At 44.9% G+C, this 22,898-nt stretch overlaps 1 protein-coding gene across 1 annotated transcript; it reads left to right on the forward strand.

Moving 5' to 3' along the window:
* Positions 1–18,936: 18,936 nt before the first annotated feature.
* On the forward strand, positions 18,937–22,898 carry LOC101918248 (trefoil factor 2-like). Its single transcript, XM_055801974.1, has 4 exons — positions 18,937–19,022; positions 19,969–20,111; positions 21,690–21,839; positions 22,861–22,898. Exons 1-4 carry the CDS (start codon positions 18,937–18,939, stop codon positions 22,896–22,898), a joined length of 417 nt encoding a protein of 138 aa, XP_055657949.1.

Genomic DNA, 22,898 nt, shown 5'->3' on the forward strand with positions numbered 1-22,898 from the left:
GCTCCTCCACCATTTACCTGGGAGTACATATCTACCAGACACTGTTAAAAGAAAGGAGGGGTAATAACAAGCCCCTCTGCAAATCTGTTCATATTTGGCTCTGTGCTTATTTGCCTCACTAAAGAAGAAACTTAATTTTTTGTTTTTCTCCCCCAGCACTTGCAGCCCCTGTTCATCTTGTCTCTGGACTGAGCATTATTTGAAGGTTCCCCATCACCTGTATAATTTTGGAAGTAAACAAAAAATATTGCTGCACACACACATAAAAGCACGGACCTGATGATTCATCATGTTGAAGAGAACTTAGTAACTGGCAGAACACACACCCAGTGAAAAAACTGGCCTAGCGCGGGTGAGAATGGCCACTTTGATGGTTGATCCTCCTTGCCACAAAGACCTGATGCTAAACTGGGTATCTTTTTTTGCCAGCCCTTGCCCAGGATCAGCCACCTGCCTGTTTATGTGACACCAAATGTGCTAACAACATGTTAACCAAGAGTGACTAAAAAAAAAATAAAACAACCAACTGCCAAAAAGCTCCTCCTCAAGCAAATGTAAATCAGGGTATTTGAGGAAACACAGCGATACAAAATACAAGCCTCAAAAGTGACTTTCTTGGGTGGGCACATGCCCTGCCTGAAGTCTATAGACAGAGGACAGCCACGCAGAAGACGCTGTCCTGGCTCCTCACCACCTCACTGGCTGTGGGGCTCAGCGGCCCCCTGGAAAGTAAGCACAGGAGTTTGTATATCAGCATCCAGCAGTTGTATGGGCTGTAAAATCAAGCCACTTAAATTAGCCCGATGCTGCTAAATAACATTTTTCATAGGAAGCTTGCTTTGTTATCAAGAAATACTAAACATTAAGTGAGTATTATGCTTATAGGTGTAAAGAGGTAAAACACAATTCAGTACAGGATCATGAAAGACATGATGGACATGGAAAATTACGATGCTTCCAGTGTTGTTCCTGTTAGAAGGAGGAAGAGGAGAGATTAGGGGTGCCAATGATTTGTGTTTCTCTTAGCTGTGGTAGCACAGTCACATGCAGATCTGCTTTCCCAGCAGCACTACTTTTTGAGCAGCTGAAAAGTAATATTTTTCTGAATCTGATCAGGAATTACTGCAGCGCTTTTTTTTCCTTTCTTGAGTTGGTGAAAAGCAAATTTAATTTTGGATTTAAACGATTCAGCAGCTCAAAGGGAGCAGCCCCATCCTACCAGCAGGGAATCAAGGAGTGAACCTATGTAGCTGCTTTCAGATTGTATAGTGGTGCCTCTCACTCTGTTGTGTATGTGACAGCAGGAAAATAAAGTGGCATTTGAACATCCCTAAAGGGTTGCAATGTAAAATATTACATTACAAAAGATCTAGTCAATTTTCATTCTCCAAGTTAATGAACTCACAAAATAAACCGATATTCAGAAGTAAAGGGGATTTTTCTGAATGTTTAGTTTAGCTTAATCTAGCGTTAATAATGTAAGTAAGATTTTTTTAAGTAAGTTTCTACGGCATCATCCTTGCTGTACAAAGCTCAGAAATGCTCCTTATGCAGGTGCCTCCAGCTCCCCTGGCAAAGGAGGAGTATAAGAGCCACAGGGTCAGTCAGGGAGTCTCTCAGGTATTTGCAGTATGACACATATGGGCAGTACTCAACAAAATATGAAAAAAAGGATTTCTGCTGGAGGTGTTAGCACCCAGGCAGGGTGCGACAAGCTGTCATGACTCAGACCTTCTGTCCTGACCTCTGGTCCCTGGGGCATCCTCAGCGAGGTGGCTGTAGCAGAGCATTTCCAGCAGATGGAGGGGAAAAGGCCTGGCTTTGCCTTGGAGGGGGCTGAATGCAGGCACCCCACCGACCCAGCCTGTTGTTGCTGCTGCACTGAGACTTTTTGCATGAGCCCCCTTTGCTTTTCACATGCACTGTCCCTGATGTATTGCCCACAGTGTTGGTGGTGTTGCTTTCATATTACAGCGAAGTCTTACCCTGCCTCATGTTTACACTAACCAGCTTTTAATACCTCATATTTGCAACTTGCCACCACTGTCAGCAGTCTGTTTCTGTCAGCAGAACAGTGTTGTGTCACCCCCTCAGATGCTCTTTGGGGTGACATTTAGAGGCATACTGGTCTGCACGGCAATGTTATTGTCGCATGCACAGATATGTGCTAGGGACTAATGTGAAGAGAGAGAAACCGTTAAACTGTGGACATTAGCATAATTTGCTTCCGATAGCAGGCCAAGACCATAACCTACTTCACTAAGTAGCCCTTTGCTTAGAGGATTGACCTGTGTTGGGCCTATTTATAGTGGAAGGCATTACACCTTGGAGTTCACAGCTATTTTTGATATATGAGCAGGCAGACCAAATATCGAGTGCAACCCTGGAGTGGCTGCATTGGTTAGTTAGGAAAAAATATTTATGTATCTCTCTATGGTTTTATATATTCATATATATATGTGTATGCATATGTTTGTGAGACATACAGATACATATTTACCTTTACCTTTGCTTTAGATCAACTGTAACTAATGTGATGTGCACCCAAAAGCAAAGGAAAACCATGGGTTTCTAGGCATCACAATGCTTATAACAAATGTGTTGCTTTGACCCAGCCACGTGCCCTGGTGCTTTAGGCCTGTCTCCAGGTGGTCAGTATCCACCAGAAGCCCTGACAGTTCTCCTCAGTTTTTAATGACAAGCCTTTCTGTCTGTTGCTTTCTCCCAGACCTGCACTGTGCTGAGGGCTCAACACTGGTGCATCTGCACCTTAAGGTCCGTGCTGCACCTTGCAGAATGGATCCCAGGGTCAACTAAACATCACACCAGCTGCAGCTCTGTTGCGCTCTGATTGATAGCACAATGCCATGGGTTGAAGGAAAACAGTATGTGGTATAGGGACATGGTTTAGTGGTAGACTTGTCAGTGTTAAGTTTATGGTTGGACTCGATCTCAAGGTTTTTTTCCAGCCCGAATGATTATTTGATCCTATGATATAGATATATGGCTGGTTACCTGCCATTGTGCACAGTGGCAAGGGCAGGCATAGCCCTGACGTGAAGAGGGGGGTGGGGGGTGGGCAAGGAGAGACTGCTCCTTCTGCTCCCCTCTGCTGACACTGGGGCCCTGTGACACGCAACCTTCAGGTCCTGCCAAGGAGACGGCCTGTGGTGTGGTGCAACCTCAGTGCCTGATCTACTAGAGCTGCAGTGCGGGAGGAGGCACTTGGGAATACTGGGGAGGCAAAGGCCACTGCATGCTGAGAGCAGAGATCTCCTCCAAGTGAGCGCAACTGGAGAGCAAGAACAAGTGCTAGGACAAACTCAGGGTTATCCACATACTGGCCCGAGCCAAAGGGAAACAATTCTATCTTGAGGCCATTAAGTATACTAATTACCTAGAAACCATCGATTTCTTTCTCTTGCAGCAAGCTGGAGTGCTGTGGGGCAGCCCAGGGACAGGTGTGCTCAGCAGGTGGTGGAGGGAGGGAGGGAAGGGAAGGGGGAAAGAGGAGGATGACCCTTTGGACCCCTAGTACCCAGATTGCGGTAACCATTTAAACAAGCAGCATTGGGTCACCTGTGCAGAGGAACTGTGACGGGGAAGAGAGGCTGAGGACTGGATCTGGTTGCTTAGAGCCAGGTGGTGGGTGTCCTATAGCAACCCCCCCAGGTCCTGTGTGATACCAGCCAGCACCCAGGAGTGTTGCAGACACCATGGGGCAGTGCAGCTGGCATGAGGGGTGCAGACAGCCAAATCCAGCCCTGACGCAAAGGGACTCTGGCATGCCCAAACCCACAAGCAAGCTCCATCAGGGTCATTTCTCCAGCACAACCCACGGAGTGGGGTTTCTGCTTACGGAGACCCTCCCAATGGGGTTTGCACCTAGGAAGCTGGGGCAGGAGGCTGCTGTCAAAAGACAGACAGGCAGTTTCCCTTGCAGAGAGGAGCTGAAGCCCCTCTGGGTGGGTGAGAATGACTGGGGAGAGCTGGGCTGGTGGCAGCAGGGCCGAGAGGGGCTCAGAGCAGGCAGGGCCCTCCACTGCCAGCACCTGCAAGCGGGTAGCAGCTCTTCTGCAGGGGACCACCACCCGTCCCTCCTCTTCCTCCCTCTGCACAGCCAGCCCACGTGCCAGCAGCGGGAGTGCAAAGCCCACTCACACCGCAGGGCACGGCCCTCTGGAGGATCAGCACTTCCTAGGTTCAAATGTACTCCATTTATAGAAGGAAAAATAAAGACCACTCTCTCCAGTAATTAGTCCCCTCATACTTCCTGTCCCAATATTGCTGAAGAAGAAAAAGCAGGAGGAAAACATGGGGTTTGCAATTATCAGCCCTTCCCGTGCAGCCTGAGGGCTGGCAGGGCTGGAACCCTCCCTGTGGTGCAGTTCAAGCTGAGCTTCTGCTGCTTTATCCTTGAACACTTGAGTTTTCAGGGGAAGAGCCGGGGGCAGAAAGGCTCAGACAGCACAAGGAGCACACGGATCTGCTGACAGCCCCAGAGGCTGCGGGCTGTGGTCCTGGCTGTGCTTTTGTACAGGCAGCAAGATGTTGGTGCAGGCAAAGGCTGGGGTAGCAGGGCTGGGTGCAGGGTTAAACCTGCCGAATGCAAATGCTGTGACCCCATCTCTCTCCATCTCCTGCAAGGGTCTTGCATTTCAGAGGGTCTTTGCTCCCCTGGCTTCAGCTCTGAGTAACTAGTCCCAGCCTACAGCCTGTGGGAGAGGATTTCAAAAACAGTTTTGCTCACTTTTAGGCCCAGGAGGCTCGTTACAGAGGTCCAGAAGGATCTTCTAAATTTAATCGATTGGGAAGGGGGTGACAGAAAGGACCTGCTGAAATCCACTTTTCTTGTGCTTCTTTCTTGCAGAGGGGACTTGCTACCTACATCATCTGAGCAAACTGGGCTAGGCAAGACCTCAGGGGGAAAGGTTAGTGCCCGAAGTTCAGGGCAGAGGGCTGATCCAGGACGTGCAGCCTTGTTTCTTCAGGAATGAGCACTGACTCAACATGAATAGTGGGGCTCGAGGCACCCCTGCTGCCCCCTGGTTTGTGAAGGCAAGTGAAAAGGTGACTGGCCATCTAATTCCAGGGCTGCCGTTGCATTTCGCAGGACACTAGTCCAGGGTGCATCAGATTAAAAGCCACCAGGCCAAGGATGGAATAAATTAGCAACATTAGCATAAAGCTTCTCCTGGGCTGTTTTCCCCAGTGGCAAGGTGCAGTCACATCAAGCCCTCTGAAGCTGTTACTGGTCCACACTGAGCTTCAGGCAATGCATAGCCAGTGGGGTAACCTGTAGTTCAACCAGGAACCTGAAGGTATTAAAGCAAGTATTCACTATGGCATGTATATTTTTTATTTTAAAATTACTATAAAAGTAAAAGGATCCGAAGAGAAAATTATTTCCTTCTCCTAAATCTTGTCCTCCTTCCATCTGTGTCATGGGAGAGAAATGAGTTCAAGACAGGAATGGCCCAAATGTTAGTGTAACAAAGCACAGGATTTAAAGCACATCTGCTTTGTAGACATCTGTATGCCCAGAGATACTTTGATTTAACCAACTGAGAAAGAAAACAAAGGAAACAGAGAAATAAAAAATATTTAAAGGTTTGTTTTCTCCCCATTAGTCCTACAGATAGGCTCACATTCCTATACCATAGAGGAACACAACGATGACAAATGGAGCACATAAAGCCATTTGTCCTCATCCTGTCTTCATCCACCCATTTTGCTACAACAGCACAGGAACTGGTCTCTTCAAGAACACACGTAAACTTGTTTTCTTATATCTGGTAAAAGGTGAAGTGAATGAGGTCAGGTCAGTAGCAGAAAGTCCTGTTGGCGCGAGGATGACCCACCTAATGTGAATGGGAACCAAATGTTTGTGCCGAGCTGAAGCCCTGGCCATCTAAAGCCAGTGAAGCTCACCTTTCCAGCTCCCTCCATGGCCATGCAGGCTCTTTCAGAAAGGCAGCAAGCCTCTTTGCCCAGACTTCCCTTTGCAGGACCTTCCAGCTGTCCTGATGGCAGCATCTCCCACATGGACTTTATTTGAAAGCTATTTTTTCAGGAGGATTTTAGCTGAGGGCATCTCATCAGGGTCACTACTTCATCTGCAGGTCTGCATTTCCCAAGGGCCAACAATAGCAAACATTTGTTTTGAACATTGAAAATCTCTTGAACTAATGTAATACCAAAAAAATCACCAAATTAGTCCTTGAAGTAGCAATCATTTTGTTACATCATACAGTTACAGTGGCCACGTTTAGTTACAGCGCAGGAAGAAAACCTCTGACTGAAAATTCTGACCAGTGTGTTGGTTCCTGTAACTGGGGAGGGAATGATCTAATCAAAATGCGTGTAAAGCTACACTTAGGAATGGCAAACAAAGCATTTACTAAATAGTAGATGTTCTGAATAGATCCCAACACAAACATCAGTAGTTGTACAGGTAGCAACAAATAATTTGAATTAAATTATTGGCAGAACGTTTTCTTACTGTTAATGTAATTCCACTAAGTAAAAGTATTTTAAAGGGACAAAGGAACTGAACCAGAGATTTGCCTCCAGTCCAGGCTAAGAGGAGAGAACAAGGTGGGGGGAAAAACCCAACCCCAAAACCTTCAGGCAAGGACACCTGGCCAGGGTTCCTAACTTCTGAAACTTCATTCTGACTCACTTAGTTTCCCTCTTATTTCTCTCCTTGCAGGTGGCCCTCCTTAATGCAAACAATTAAATAGGCATTAGGTGAAAGTGGTTGATCCTATTGCCTAATGAGAAGGATATTTGGCAGGAAGGTAGAGGCACCTGACTTGTTGCTCAGAAATCAGACCCTTTCTTACAGGGGCCTCATGTTTTCCACATTTCTAAAGCTCTCCTTTGTTACTGAGGAGATGAATAAAGAGATTTTAAACCTCTCCAAACAAAGTTCTGCCAGCCTGAGACTAAAACCCAGAAACAGCATTTGTAGAACAGAGTAACAGTGGGTTCCAGCAACAAGAAATGCATTGTCTGATTTATATGTAATTAAACCTTGCTGGCCCTCCCCCCAGCAATGGGTACTACCATTGCAAAGCCCTTGGCTGCAAAGTGCTCTGCACCGGTAACAGGCTCAGAATGTGACACAGTGGGTCTCTAAGGGTGTGGGAGGGTGATATTTGCCACCAAGGAAGTGTTCTTAGTGGGGCAGGACTAGTGAGAGGGTGGGCTGCTTTGCATTACCTGCCTGGCATAAACGTGCCTGTAACAGGTGGCCAACAGTCTGTTCCCGGTTTGGGAAAACTGGTTTCACTTTGGGAGAAAAGCAGTCTTCAATCTCCAGCCGGTGAAATGAGAAATGCCTGAAGTCCATCAGGTTTGCATGAAGTTCATCTACAGCAAAGCCTGCCTTCAGTGCACATGTTGCTTCACAGATATTGCTGCTGAAAAAGGCCATCCAGAAGCCTTGATGGCTCTTACAACAGTCACTGACTCCCTCTAGCACTTCTTGTCTACTGTGGATGTGGTTAATGCACCTTCGTCTATGAGCAAGGTGTAGATGAGAGCTGTAATGGAGCTACCACAGGTCCTGGGGACCAACAGGAGAAAGTTTGGGATGGATGGGCCTCTGTGCACAGCTGATCTGAGCAGCATTGCCTGCATCACCTGCAACGATGTCCTCCTTCAGCCCAGGGTGCAGGTACCCCCAGCATCCATATCTCATGGTGTAGCCCCAGGGAAGCAGCAGCCTCTAAACTCCCCAGAAGCCTTCTATGGAGCTAGAGCTGAACCAGGCTGTAGCATGGGCTGTCAAGAAACAGCTACCTGCTGGGTGACTGCCAAGGTGGCCAAATGTCACTGGCAGGAACAGTGTCCAGGATGGTCTGTTGCTGTGTCTCTGTATTTATCATCACCCTTCAAGAGAGATCTGTGATGTTACCAGGCAGTAATGCCTGGTTGAATGGTTTACTGCCCTTTTGGTTAAGCAGACCCACAGATGCAGTCCCTTCCTTTAGAAAAGGTAAAAGCCCACAGGACGTCCCTGATTATCCCACTGAAACCTCTCCCGGAGCAGCATTTGTTAGTGCTGACACCAGCATACCCTGAGTCCTCTCCCTTCCTTGGCCTCCCTGCATACCAGCATCCAGCTGTCTGAAACAGTGCCCAGTGTACTGCCTATTTCCTTGTTCTCGCTCTATTCTTATTTGTAGTCCCTTAATCATAAGTTCCCACAGGACTATCAATAGCATATTTGTCTGACACAGACAGTTTCATTGCTATAAATTCTCCACAGCCCATTGAATAGAGACTTTTTAATTAGGTTTTAGAATTTTTCCATTAGCAGAGAGACGTTGAGAATTCAGGTCTCACTTCTGAAAAGCAAAATATTATAGAGAGGAAAACTGCTTGATTTACTGCAACATTAACATTTTCCTCCCTGTATTTATGGGCATGAATCAATTGCTGTTTTGCTACGGTGGACAGAAATGTGTTTGACAATTTATTTTATTGTGTTACAAATGAGAGATTTAATCCAATGATCCAGTATGAGAGCCCTCTTGGGATACTGTATTGTCTGTGTGACATATACAGAAAATGTGAGCAGTATGTTTTACCTTCAAAATTTGATTATTTCCTATTTGCACCAAAATGACTGTATGTTCTCACTATTAAAGGGGTTTTCTGGGCCTTATACGAAAGGGGAAAAGATTGAACTGGTGCCACCTCCTTGGCAAGTGTGGAAGAGCAAAGCTGTGCTGCCTTTGGCCCTAGGCACCAGCCTCCATGGTCACAAGAAGAGGGCAAGTATCCTCCCAGCTGCTGAATATTCCAGACTCAGGGAATTCATGAACCAGCTGTGATATTTTTGGTTTTTAAAAATCCTGGATGGATTTTCCCTTCCAGGAACTGTTGCAAATGGCTTTTTGTTGAGCTGTCAGAGACCTCTCTTGCTTGCTGCCTGTCCCATCCAAAAACATCTTCAGATTGGGAAGAACTGTCACGACGGTATTTGCCAGTGCAGTCCTTGCAGGCATCAAGTTTCTATTCCAATCTACTCATCCCAACAAAATTTTAAGTTGAAAAAAATCCCAGTCAACTCTAACAAGCAATGTCTTAATCCTGCTAGGTACATTTGATCTAGTTCTTGCACCTCAGCTATAGTCTAGCATGTTGCATCGTCTTTCGTCGGGTTACATCAGGTAAGCAGGATGCAGCAAGGGCAGCCTCAGGTGCCATTTCATCTGCTGTGGCATCCTTCATCCCAGCTGGAGACTGCCAACATGCTTGTCTAGGCCTGAGCTAACGACCTTTGTGGCTTCTGCAATGCTCTCACCTGTAGTCATGTATTATAAGAAACACAGTAGAAAAAAATTTTCTTACCAAGATTTTACAGTTTTGAGAGGAGGAAAATATTCTTTTTCCTTTTCTGATTCTTGCCGAGACTTTACAGTTCACTTCATATGCTCACTCTCTTTAAAATCCTTAAAAGGAAAATTCTGAAGGAATTTCATAGCTAGTCTTCTTTTTTCTTTTGAAATTTCTACATTTTCTTTCATTGTTTTGTTAACTCCTTTGAAGAATTTAACTATATAGAGAGGTAGTTTTCCCACAAAGTAGCTCTCCTGTTAATACTCATATACTCTTACTAACATTAAAGCTTAATATTTCTCCCTCTATTTTTAACTTCATTTAACTGGTACAGAAGAAACACTTCCTGACCAGCATTTCCTCCACTCAGTCATGAATGAAAAGAGCAGTAACTTAAACTTAGTAAATGCAGCAAGTGTCCTGACTCCACTCTGCTGCCACCGTAGGTAATTTTTGCTAGCAGCTCAGTTGAGTCAGTGCAGGTCACTTTCTGCCCTCTACATTTTGTGCAGACCCTGCCACACTGTACCTCCCGCTGAGCCTTCTCCAGTCCTCACTGTTCTTTGGAGATGGCTGTTTAGGCAGTATCTTTTTGCTACCCGCTTTCGAAACGGCTATGGCAAACCTTCTCTGAAATGACCTTTTCCTCCCACATGATGTCTTAGGCTCGCTTATTATTTCACAGGTCTCCTGCTTCTCCTATTTCAGGAATTTCTCATTTGTATTTATCTCTTCAGCTATTTGTGCCAGAAATAACCTTATAGCCCTTTGCCTGCATTGCCTGTTTTTGAAGTTTTGATCACCCACTGTTCCCATAGTAGCAAATGAAAACGATGGATTATTTTTTTTCATGTGTCCTGAATAATATTCAGTCCTTGATATGTAAAGTGAAAACCAGATTCACAATCTACTCTAAGAAGCTGCAAAAAAAATTAAAGGGGAACATTTACCTTGCAGAATTAATGGCTGCTAACCCCTCTGTGTTCCTATATATGCTAGCACTTGCTCTGACATTAATGAATGAGTTATGCTAAAATTATACAATATGGGCAATATTTATCAGCTCTTCCATGCCACTGCCCTCAGCACCTCAGTGTTTGGAGCTGCCAACCAGTCTTGGTGCCTCCCTGTCTCTTGTCCTGGGTGCAGGTGAGAAGTGTTGGCCTGCTCATACCCCTTGCTGGCTGCACCACAGGGCATGCATCTTCACTGCATCTGCAAGCATCTTTCCCTCCCTCCCTCCTGCCAATCACCGTGGGAAGGAACTGACCCAGAAATCCTTCCCAAATCTAGCACCTTTCACAAGCGGTGCTAGATTTGAGTCTTTCTTCTGGTAATTACAACCAGTCCCCAGGAGTAGGTTTGCTTTGGGTTTTGGTGAGTTTCAGAAACATCTGTGAAACTCCACCCATCACAGCATTTTCCATTCTCCAAACAGGGACATTTTTGCCTGATTCAGTATTAAAACCAAACTAGATTGTCTTGGTTTTGAACTCCAAACTTTCACCATATGATTAAACTCATCGATTCCGGAGAGTTTGAAAAGATGCTCCTAAAAATGATGAAAATCAAAAGGTGCAATGATAAAATCATAGGATTGGCCAGTCTAAGCTAAATCCATCCCTAGCCCAGTGCCTCATGCCATGCTTGGCCAGCTACAAGGGCTTACAGGAAAACTTCAAGAAGGAGTAGAGAGAATACAGCCATACACCATATTCTTCTCAGTTGTAACCCCTGCCTCATCATTTTATTGAATGCATTCTGGTGGTTGTATTCTGAGAGATGGTGAGTAACATCAGCTAAAGTCCAGCCAGGCATGGGCAGTGATACTTTCACAGAATGCTCTTCCAACCTGCAGTGATTTGCAGCTTAGACGTTTCCTCAGATACATGTATAGTTTGGGGATTTAATAGCCCCAAACAATTTTTCTTTAATGAGTTTATCCAATTGCTTTTCCGACCTGTGTGATGTTTTAGCATCCACCACATCCTGCAGAAGGGAGCTCCACAACTGGATTGCATCATATCCACAGGCTCAGTGAAGAACCGTCTTCCTTCACATGCTTCTAACCTGCCACTTGGACTTTTGTTAGATGAGACAGTGAGCTCTGCCTCCTGTGACCTGTATGAAGCTCACAGGCTGGAGAAACCTAGTGTATGTGGTCATTCCTGGTGTGGATGCTGTCCCACACCACCAACCTCGCTATGGGACTTTTTGCAGGCTGGAGATTGGAAACACAGCATGAAAAAGTAGACATACTGTGGATTTATAAAATGGCATAACAGAGTGAATCTGTGTGATTCTCTATCCCTTGCCTAATAATTGTTAACCTGCCATTTGCTTTTCTCATGGTTGCTAAGCACTGAGCTCGTGTTTTCATAAAACTGTCTGTTATCCTCCATATGCTCATGTCATACTTACATCATACTCACACATACCCGAGTGATCGTGAACACCTCAGGGCCCATCGTTTTATTTGAAAAGGCAGGAACGCTCCATTCCCAGAAGTGTATCACTTCATATTTACGGACATTAAGCATCACCTGCCATCTTATTCTGCAGTCATTCAATTTTCCATAATCCATCTCAGCAATTGGCTCATATCTTTACTACCGCAGAAATATTGTTGGCAACAAATTTTGCCCTCTCGTCTCCTTTTCCAGATGGTTTATGAGTTTGTTAAGCTGCAAAAGTCCCAGCATAACTCTCTGCAGGAGCCTTCTTGTGACTTCTCCCTGAAGAGGAAAACTGTCCACTGGCTCCTGCCCTCTGCTTGTTACCCTGTTACTTTCCCAGGAGAAAACCTTCCCTGTCCATCCTGTGACAACTTATTTTCTAAGATCCTTACACTCTTCAAAACCTTTTTTCATAGCTCATTGCTCCCATGAGCTGGAGGGCTCTTCACAGCATCTATTCTAATTACACTTTCTCCTTTTTAAATTGGATCAACCAGAATGTCACAAAGTGATGCAGACATAGGAACAGCAGGGACTGCAGTGGTATCAAAATTATATTTGCCGCTTTGTACTCGGTCCCTTTCCTAATAGCTACTAAAACTCAATTTGCCTTTTTGACACTTCGAATATTCAGTCGGTATATCCACAGTGATGCAAAGCTTTGTGACTGACAATAGCTAATTTGCAGCCCATCTTTGTGTTTATATAATTAGGTTACTCTTCCTCCATGCACTTTGCTTTGCACTTACCCACTCTGCCTTTCATTTGCCATTTATCACCCAGTCAGTCTTGTAAGATATTTCTGCAACTGTTCAGTTACCTGCACTTTTGAAAAACATGAAAAATGATTCTGAATCACCAGCATATTAATCACCTCGTTATTCACCAAGCTGTCTTGATCCTTTATGAGTATGTTGAACAATAAAAATGCTCTCCTCTGCCTTGTGATTACTGACCTTTGTTTCTTATCTTAAAGGAAGTTATTTGTTTATCTCTTTATGATTTTACTTCCCTGCAGTCAGTTTTGGTTTGTTTTTTTCCCCCGTTTTCTTTATTTGGCTTTTTAAAAAGGTCTTTTTTTTCTAGTAGCTTCTACCATTTAATTGTTCTGGATATATATGTGTGCTTGAGGACATCAGTTTCATATTTTTTGTTTGATGTTAAATATTTACCTTAAGTATTTCATATTGTGTCTTTAAACAATCATTTCACCCATTTTAGTCTTCCTTTAGGTTCCATTTAATAAATCTCCTTGTTTGTATGCTTCCCTTTTTAGAAGGTAATAGATCAGGATTTGGGTTTTTTTATCATTTGGGCCATGGTTAACTGGAAGGTATCACAACCACTATCACAAAGAGACTTTTCAGTGGCCATGTCTTGAACTAGGTCTTCCACAATTCAAGAGTTCCTTCCCCTCTCTGGGTCACTGCAAAACTGATGGGGTCTAGAAGAGAAACAAAATGCTTCTTTCCCTGCCTTGCTAACTACAGCCAGTGTGTCCACAGACTGGTCCCAACCTCATCTCAGAATGATAAACCTTTTCTGGTGTTACTTTGGTGCTCACAAAAAAACCCCAAAACAAAACAAAAAAGGCAAGTGCTGACAATGCAGGTATCACAGGCTGCTTGGAGAACCCAGAAGCATTAGGGGAAATAAAAGGCTTGGATCTATATTTCTAAATTGGCACTGAGGTTTGCAATTGCAACCAAAACATTTTGCAAGGTATTGGATGTTGAAATTCAGACTTTTAGGTCTGACTCAGCTCTGAGTTATATATTTGATTAACTTCAAGTAATTATTTTTTTCAATTTTACCTTATGCAAGGATGCTGGCCACAGAAATGTCACAAAACCCCTACTCCAGCATGGTCTGTGGTTTGTAGAAATGACATATTCTTCCACAAAATTCCCTTGAAGAATTAAAGTTGGTTTTGACACCTGTGTCAGTATCTTTCAGGTAGGTGTGTTTTATCGAAGCAGTGGGTCTCAATGGTCACTCTGAACTCTCCATTCCCAGAATTAAGATGCAGGATTTTCTCTGTTTATTTTTTGAACCCACAGCTTAGTTGGTAGATAGGCAGTTAACATCCTCATCTGAGGGCTTTTGTGTGCTAACTCATCTGGTTAAAATATGTGGGAGGCTAACAGCCCTCTCCCTCTTTTACAGCAGAAATGTCACTTCTCCCAAGCATGCATCAATGCATCTTACACAACAGGTCATCAGAGATTGTATAGTACCTTTCATCCCTGCTACTTTCTCCTCTGCCTCCACCACCACCGATTACAGCAAAATGTGTCTTTCTGTAGCTCCTTCTCCAGACCTGTTCGGATTTTGGTTGCCTTGAGGGTGAGTTTAGCAGTTCGGGGAGACAAGACGTGTGGTGGGATGCAGACCGCTGCAGTAACCTACATCTGAACTTCGGTGTACGTGAGGGTCACAGAGTTTCTCTCTATATCCAATTCCTCCTGACTCTGCCTTCCCTGTTTGCCCTAGTGACACATATCTGCCCCTGTTCTGGTGACTGACATTTTTATGCAAAAGGTTTCTCTGTAGCATGGCTTGTAAAAGCAAGCCAGGCAGCAACCATGTAACGAGCGCTGCAAAACCTTTGGCTGGACTCCAGGGTCTTACATACATGAATGAGTGTTTAAGTTTTTTCAGAAATCTCAACTGTCCCATATTTCAGCCTGTGATTAACAACATGCACAGTTTCAAGTTTTAGAGTCCCCTGTGCTATAGTTAGGTCCAGCTGTGTTTTCCCAGTTGTGGTATTTTTAAGTTTCCCTATGAAGTGTTGCTTGGCTGATTGCTTCTGAAATGGGAGCCACACTGACATAAAAAAGGGAAGCCAGCCCCCGTCTGTACCCAGGAACAGTGACCCAAATGAGTGGCACCAGTTGTACTGCTCTGCATAGACACCTCCAAGCTGCAGCACAGCTCTTGCCTGCTTTGTGGGAAACAAAGATTTTGAGCATGTTTTACAACAGACCTATATCTAAAAATAACATCATTAACCACCTCCCTCAGTTACTCAAAATATTAACCTCTAAGCTTCAAAAACACAGGGATTTTTTATCTGGGCTAGAGAATAACCTCTGCTAGGGAAGCCCAATACATATCTGAGACCACGATGCTTGTTACAGGCATTGAGCTGGGAACTTCTTCCTTCTGTTCAAATGCACACTCCTGCACAATCTCAGCAACCTTGCTGGCCTCTTGAAACTCCCATTCCTAGATGTGTTTGACACAGAAATAAACGAGTACAGGCTCAGATCAGGAAGGGACATTATTTGTGGATGCCCCATCCCTGGAAGCATTCAAGGCCAGGCTGGATGGGGCTTTGAGCAAATTGGTCTAGTGGCAGGTGTCCCTGCCCATGGCAGGGGGCTTGGAACTAGATGATCTTTTAAGGTCCCTTCCAACCCAAACCATTCTATGATTCTATGAATTGACTGCAACATTGCTTAAAGAGTGTATTGAAAGTTTTTTTCAGCATCCAGGTAACTCTAATTTACACCAGGGATTAGGGAGAACTGAAATGATTTCTGACATTAGCCCAGGATTCCTGCTGCATGCAAAAATCTGCAGCTCCAAATCCAGTCCCCTAATTTATTTATTTTTATTTGATTTTCTCTAGTTTTTAACAGAAGCAGCAAGGAAGCTCATCACTGTACTATGCCTTGCAAGGGCAAGTGCCACATGGGAATGTGCCTATTGAAAACACAAGGGTCAGCAGGACAGTAGCTGGAAGACACTTCCCTACTTCCAGCCATAGCATCTCATCCAGAGAGGCATAGAGAGGAACACCCCCACGCTGGGAGCCCAGACCCTACCCACAGATGCAGCAGCTGCCCGCTGTGCTGTACACAAACCACCCATATAGCTCATCATGGTAGAGCATCCCCACAGCATGGTCCTATGGGCCCCATGGGAAGTACACCCTGAAAAATACACCCTTTAAACATTGTGGTCCTACAGGCCATACCATGGGGGAGAGCAGGCACCTGCACTGTTCCCTACACCACATGTACCTCCAAAAGGAGTGGAGGAAGGGAGATGTGGCAGGGCACCAGTGGCCGTTGTGAAGCAAGACAAACAATGAGCCTAATGATAAGGGAGAATAGTACTTACTCATTGCTATGGTTTCTAGAAACACTCTCATAAAAACTAGCGCTGCAGCGAATGAGCGGCATGTAGCGAGAGGCTCACCTAAGTGGTGTTGTCAGCCTCCTGAGCCTCTCCTTCTGCTGAGTGCCCCTCACACAGCTGGAAGGAGCAAAATTGATGAAGGGTCCCCTCTGCTTTGTCTCTGATTTTTTTCTCTTTTATGATGATTTATTTTATGGAGCACTCATAACTTGGGATTTATTTTGTGGGCTCTCGTGCAGTAGTGTTAGCCCAATGACAGATTTCTCAGGTCAGCACTCATACTAACAGTTACCACAAAAGGAAATTCCCTTTAGGACAAAAAAAGCCCTCTTTAGGATGAAAACCTAAGTTGTGCTGTTGGTTGCTGGTTCTTTGGTTTTAAGTGAAAAGAAAATTTAAAAATACCAACATCCTTCAAAAATTCTGCAATATTAGAATAAAAGGTTGCACCCTGTTACTGACCTGCGGCAGGGTCTGTACCAGCCATGGAGATTTCTCCATTTCCTTGCTGGGAAGGAAATGAGAGCACCAGTTCAGCTAAAAACCTCTGTGGGACTGGAGGAAGGTGGTGAGAGGGGACACAGAGGCTGGAGGGGGGAAGGAGCCCTCCAAGCCCCTTCTGGCCATGGGCACTCACAGAGCCTGGGCACCCTATACTGAGTTACCAAAAGGTCTAGGCAGGTGCTGGACTCAGGGAAGGAAATATATTTACAGGGAAACCCCAGATAATTTTCAAAGCTTTACTATATAAACATATTAAAGATCTTAAAGCAATTATCTGGTAGAAAGCAAAAAGCTTATTTCTTTTGCTGTGTTTGTTTTAAGATGCCTATCGAACACTCTTGCTGCAAAAAACCCTCAATGGTAGATTTGTTTTTGTGCATGCAGCTGGGATTGGACCCAAGAGGTAGCAGCCAACAGATAAGGACTTAATGGATGTCCGGTAAGGTAAGAAGAAGGAGGGTCCAAGGTTATCGGCAGTTTCACCTGACACGTGATGGGCTGCTAATCTGTTGAGAACTCCACCGAGGTTTGAAAACAGTGTCCCCAGATAATGGTTTTCCTCCCATGCAAGGGCAACATTTCAGCCAGTCTCACACCCTGCACCGTAAGAAGAAAGCTGATGGAAAAATTACTAATGACTTTACTGGACTGGGCATCATGATGGGCCTTTGGGAGAACTGTCGACTTTGCACATAAGGAGAAAATTGGATTTTTAAGTTTTAAGTATGATGCTTTCTCCCAGTTATGGAGGTACAATGCGTGATATGAACTGCTGAGTGCTGGAACTTGTTGGTATCTTGTGAAATGAAGAATGTACTAATTGGTTTATGAATCACAACTTTCAGTAAGAAGTGCCATCAATATATTCAATAGGGATGGACACAAATATAAGTCCATAAAGCATTAAATAAGTTAAAGAGCAGGAAAATGAGCTCTTACTATTTTCTCCCTTGCAGACCAAAATACCTCCCACAGGGTTCAAAATACTTTTCAACAAATAGATTACCTTCAAAACACAACTATAGAAGTTAGAAGTTTTCACTTCGAACTTTGTCAAGGAAAGAGACACAAACCAAACTCATGTATAATAATCAAAGGCATGAAGACACAATTCTGTGAAAGATGAAAAAAAATGTATTGAATCCCTTTTTTGGTGATGAACAGGAAGAATTCCCTGGTGGTTTTCCCTTGCCTGCTCTGTGGGTACCTCCTCTGGAGGGGGTGCAGAGATGTTCCCACCATCCCACTGTTTGTGTCCCTCTCCCTGGCACTGTTCTGCTTGTGGTCAAGCATCTGAAAGTAGCTAGAAGTTGAGAAATGTTACAGTAAGTGGTAGAAAAATGTACAAAAGGGAGATTAAAGTTTGACTGGGCAGTCCAAGTCCCAAGGCCCATGGTCCTGAAACAGCCCAAATGCTGCCTTAGAGGTCACCTTGGAAACCAGGGGAAAAGCAATCAGGAAATTAATAGGTCAAATGTGGTGCTTTGGAAGTCTGGTTTTAGCAAATCCTGTGCCCATGGTGTCAGATGGGGTGGGAGGCAATGTGCTGCTCTGGGGACTGGACAGAGGGGATGGGGGAAGCCCCCACTGCAGTCCCCCTGGGACAGGACCCACAGGCTGGGAAGGTGTCTGCTCCTTGTGCAGGACAGCAACTCCAAAACATCAGCTGGGGCACCTGGGTCTGGCCCCTGGGTGAGCACAGTGCCTGTGGGTCAGGCTGAGATCATATATAACTTTTCTTTTCCTCTCTTGAGTCTCTTTATGCTGTCGTCCCTCTTGGCATTTTTGGTTTTGGTTGGGTTCCCCCCCCCCCCCCCCCCCCCTTACCTTACCTTTTTTTCCTATTCCAAACTGGTTCAAATTGCCTCATGTTTGGAAACAAACAGCAGCCTTGGCTGGGCTCGGTATTTCAGTCACATCTTCCACTTTCCGTATTTATGCCTTTCTTCAGCTGCATGGTTTGCCCTGTGGTCTTCTGAAGCTTGGAGGTGTCACACCTCCAGCCCTCCTGCTTTGCCCATTTCAGAGTAAGCATAACCAAAACCTTAAGGCCAGGGAAAAACTGAGGCAGAAAAGATACACTTGGACAGGAAATACATGTACGTATTTTTCAGTAGTGGCAACCATTTAAAGCTGCCCAGAGGTCTGAAACACTCTAATGGCAATGAAATCAGCTGGGGCTGCCCGAGGCACCCAACAGCATCCACTTAATAGATTATGGGATCATGTGGTAGATAAGTACCTATAGTTACATAATAGACACATTATCAATAGCTCATGGGAACCTAGAAATTTATCTTAAGGATATCAAACTACACATGGCAACATTTCCTAATTAAACAAAAGAAAAGTCAACCTCTGGGTGAAGCATCAGATGGAACAATGTTATCAGACCTTGCCAGGCAAACATGAGGTGCATATAAAATGAGCTGCTCCTGGGCAAAGCAGCACCTCTCCTCCAACCACCTTCCAAGAAATGGATCTCAAAGTGATCTGTGCACTCTCTGCCATCCTTGTCATAGCCCTCAGCACCCTGGCAGAGGGAAAGGTACCACCAAGTAAGTACATTCATCTGCTGTTGCCTTCACAGGTATGTATGTATGTGGGCCTGTACAGTAGGACTACTGACTGTAAATGCAGCAAGAGCACATCTCCACTTTACCTATCAGACAGCAAATGTTTTGCTCTGCTACTATTACCAGAGTCTACTTTTTAATTTTTCCAGAGATATCTGTGGCAAAATCATTGCAGGTCATCTCTTGTGCTGCAAAGGCAGAGGGACAGATGTGCCTGGGAGCTCTCTAGAATGGGACTCAGACTCGAACAGGACCAAGCTTGGTCTAAATAGTCTTCTGACATTCATTTTATGCTACTTTGTCACGTGAATACAATTTCAAAGGAGTCTATCTGCCTCCTCAAAAAGACAAGTCATTTAGACAACTTAGGAAGTGAAAAGCAAGTAACTCAATGACAGGCACCTAGGGACATGTCCAGAAATTCTTGGTTGTGGATGACTGTGCAGTAGACTTAAAATATTAAAAGTATAGCTGCAACTACTTGCACATATTCTTATGTTTTTCTAGTCACCTGATGAGAAGGCAAAGATTTTGTATCTTTACACCTCTTTGAATATCCATTGGACCCTTAATCCTTTCTTTGCATGACGTGGGCAAAGTAGCAAACATTTACTAGCATGATATTTGAAGTTATGGGTTATTACCATTTGACATGGTCTATTTGAAGTCCACAGACCCCACTGTACTGGGCTTGCTTGGCTGCAAGTGAGAGCACAGATTTTCAACCCTTACTGCAATTGGTGGAGTTTAAAAGCAGCTTTTAAACTGCAGAAGTTTTGGTCTTAGCAAGTGACAGAGAAGGTGCACTTGCAAAGATGGACAGAATCTAGGGAAAGATCATTGTTCTCAGTGGACATCTGATAAACGCATCTCCACTAACGAGTGTGCAAACTGACACCCAGTCCCTTGCTACTCCTGTCCTGAACAGCAAGATGCCAGTGTAAAGTGACCCCCAAGGAGCGGAAGAACTGCGGCTATCCGGGAATCTCAGCAAAGGAGTGCAGGAAAGCTGGGTGCTGCTTCGACGCTTCAGTCCCTAACGTTCCCTGGTGCTTTGTTGCTAAACCAAAGAAAGGTAATATCTCTGCCAGAAACACTGATTTACCTAGTGTTTGATTATGCAGAAATGTGTACAACCCAGGAGCAGCTCTGCTTTTTTTCTCAGGCTAACGAAGTGAGCACAAACCTTTATTAGAAGACCACTGGTAGTAAAATGCAAAGTCAAACCTTGCTTACCAGTCTTTTGTCTCATCCTGTTCACACAATATATTTCCTCTTCTTTCAGGTTTCTAATTATCAAAGAACCCATGCTGAGTATTTAAAAACATTTCACTGCCATTTGTGGTCTTGTTCATCAGTAGAGCAAGGGATCCTCAGCACTTATTTGAATGGGGTTTCTCTATGGCTGAGGAGGGCTTTAGCACTGCATGTCAAAGTCCTGAGCAGTTGTTTGACACCTGTACAGAAGACCACAGGCATCCTGTAACTTCCCGGGGGGGGGGGGGGGGGGGGTTCTCTTTTCTCCAGCCTGTTTTGATAATTGCTACTTCCTTTCTCTCCTGCCTGCTTCCCAACGTAATTCCACTTGGTGCTTCTTTTTTTTTCTCTTCCATTTTTTCTCCCAGTCTTCATTTAATGCAAACTCCAAAATATCCCAGGGGAAATCTTTTTCTCCATTACATTTTTCCTTCTAAACCTTCTATGTCCTGTTTCCATTTTTTGCCTCTGTTTCCTCAGAGAGGGTAAGAGCTGCTCTTCCAGTCCTTCAGTGACTGGGTGTATAATTTACGTAACTGCTAAACGCCAGCTTTTTACTGGGCTGATTGCATGACTCCTTAGGAGAACTTCAGAGCAATCCCAGCAGTTGCACAGGTGAAATGAAAGGAAGTGAGGGTGCAAAGACAATGTCACCAATAAAATAACTTGATATGAATCAGGATTGGTCACCAGGTCTCAGGTTTGTTGGAGAAAAAACCATAATTTTGCTGTTTGCATATCATGAAAATCAAGAACAAATGGCAGCACCTTACAGTGTCATTCTCACAGAACTGCTTTTCTGAGCAGAACCGTTTCAGGAGAGGAAAACTGAATTATTCAGGCCAGGTGGTGTAACCTCATTGCTTGTGTTATTATTTTAAATTGCCTCGATGAGCTGTGATTTCCTCCTAAATGACCTACCTCCTTTCCATACCTCAAGCTGGCACACAGAGGAGGCTGCGTTTTTCCCTCCCCATATTACCTAGGCTGCTCTGGGGTTAGCAGTGGATCAGGTCATGAATATACCCTGGGCCAAGTCCAGTGTCTGTGGTACTGTCATGGGAGACACATGGTGGCTTTTCACCCCATTGCTGGACCTGGGAGAGGAAAGCTGGGTTGCTGCCTACCAGACACTTCTAGGGGTGAATTTTTCCCCCTCTGTCCCCCGGGGCACAGTAGCAGTTCCTCACTCCTTGGTATTTAGTTTTGCCTAACAGGCGTGGTGAGGATTTGGGTGAACCTGCTGCCTGAAATTGGTATGGAGAAGGTCATCGTGGCTGTCATGTCTGCTCACTGGCCTCACCTTTGTGGCCTGCCTTTTATTTGTGAATTATGCCACCAGGTAAATGCAGCAGAAAGTAACAAAACCTTCTTCCTTCATTTTTGCTTTACGCAGTTAAGAAAGTGTGTCCCAGCAATTCTCACACCAGGATAAACTGTGGCTTCCCTGGTATCACAGCTAAGGAGTGTGAACAGAAGGGGTGCTGCTTCGAGGCGCATCCTGCTGGTGTCCCCTGGTGCTTCTACCGCCACGTGGTGGAGGAAGGTAATGTCCGGTACAAGACACCGTCCCCGTGTCCTCATGGATGCACCTTGGCTCCTGGCAGGGTCCATGCCGTGCCCAGGCTTGGTGTGCTGTGCCAGCCCAGCGCAGTGGGAGGCCACACGGGAGGGATTGAGCAGGACAGGGTCTCCCCACCTTCCCGGTGTGCGTGCAGAGCTGCCTTGCCCGAAGCGTGAGCAGGAAGGGGCAACTAAACCCTAAAAAGACTGGCTTCTTGCACAGGAGGGGGTGGTGCTGCTGCAGCTGAGCCAGGGCTTGTGGCAACGTGGCTGCACGGCTCGTCTGGGCTCAGGTGTGAGCTCGTGCCCTCAGCTAACGCCGTGCAGCTGCAGAACTCACATCTACTCTATCACAAGAGGCAAAAGGCTTTGCTTTAAAAATGTGAATAAAAACTACAGAAATTTCTGATCCCCTGCTTTTTTTTTTTTTTTTTTTTTTTAATTAAGATTGACCTTTCAGCGTATCTAACACAGATAACCAATAGCATCAGACAATTCCAACCTGCCCCACAGTGTATTTTGTACTGGAAACAATTCACCGTAATTTGTTTTTACTGATCTGAACCGTTAGGAAACGTGTGCAGATAGGGGAGAGGGGAGCAACTGCTAAAAAATTGCCTTTTTGACGTCCTGCATTTAGGCAAAACACCTCCTAGCATTTTGTGTAATGTGTGGAGAAAACATGCCTCTTAATCTGCTTCTCCTCTTTACCTCCCCAGCTTGTTAAAGGAGAAACTTCCATCAAGAACCTTGTGATCTTTGGACGTACTCCAATGGGAAACAACAGCTGGAGACCCCAACTCAAACTTTATAGTTTGCAACAGCTATGATTTCTAGGCCATTTTTACCTTGTATTGACTCCTTTCTGATGAAAAGTTACTTGTATCATTTATTCTTTCAGTAGGCTAGTACTGTGCAGGTCTTCACTGTAATAAAAGAACTAAGATGCAATTTGTGAGTTCTCTGCTGTCTTTATTTTAAAGCTGTGTATTTCTGTTTCCCAGGAAATTTAGCAACCTGCCGACCAGAGAGCAGTCACTAA

Source organism: Falco peregrinus, chromosome 4, assembly GCF_023634155.1.
Source record: "Falco peregrinus isolate bFalPer1 chromosome 4, bFalPer1.pri, whole genome shotgun sequence".
Classification (NCBI taxonomy): Eukaryota; Metazoa; Chordata; class Aves; order Falconiformes; family Falconidae; genus Falco; species Falco peregrinus.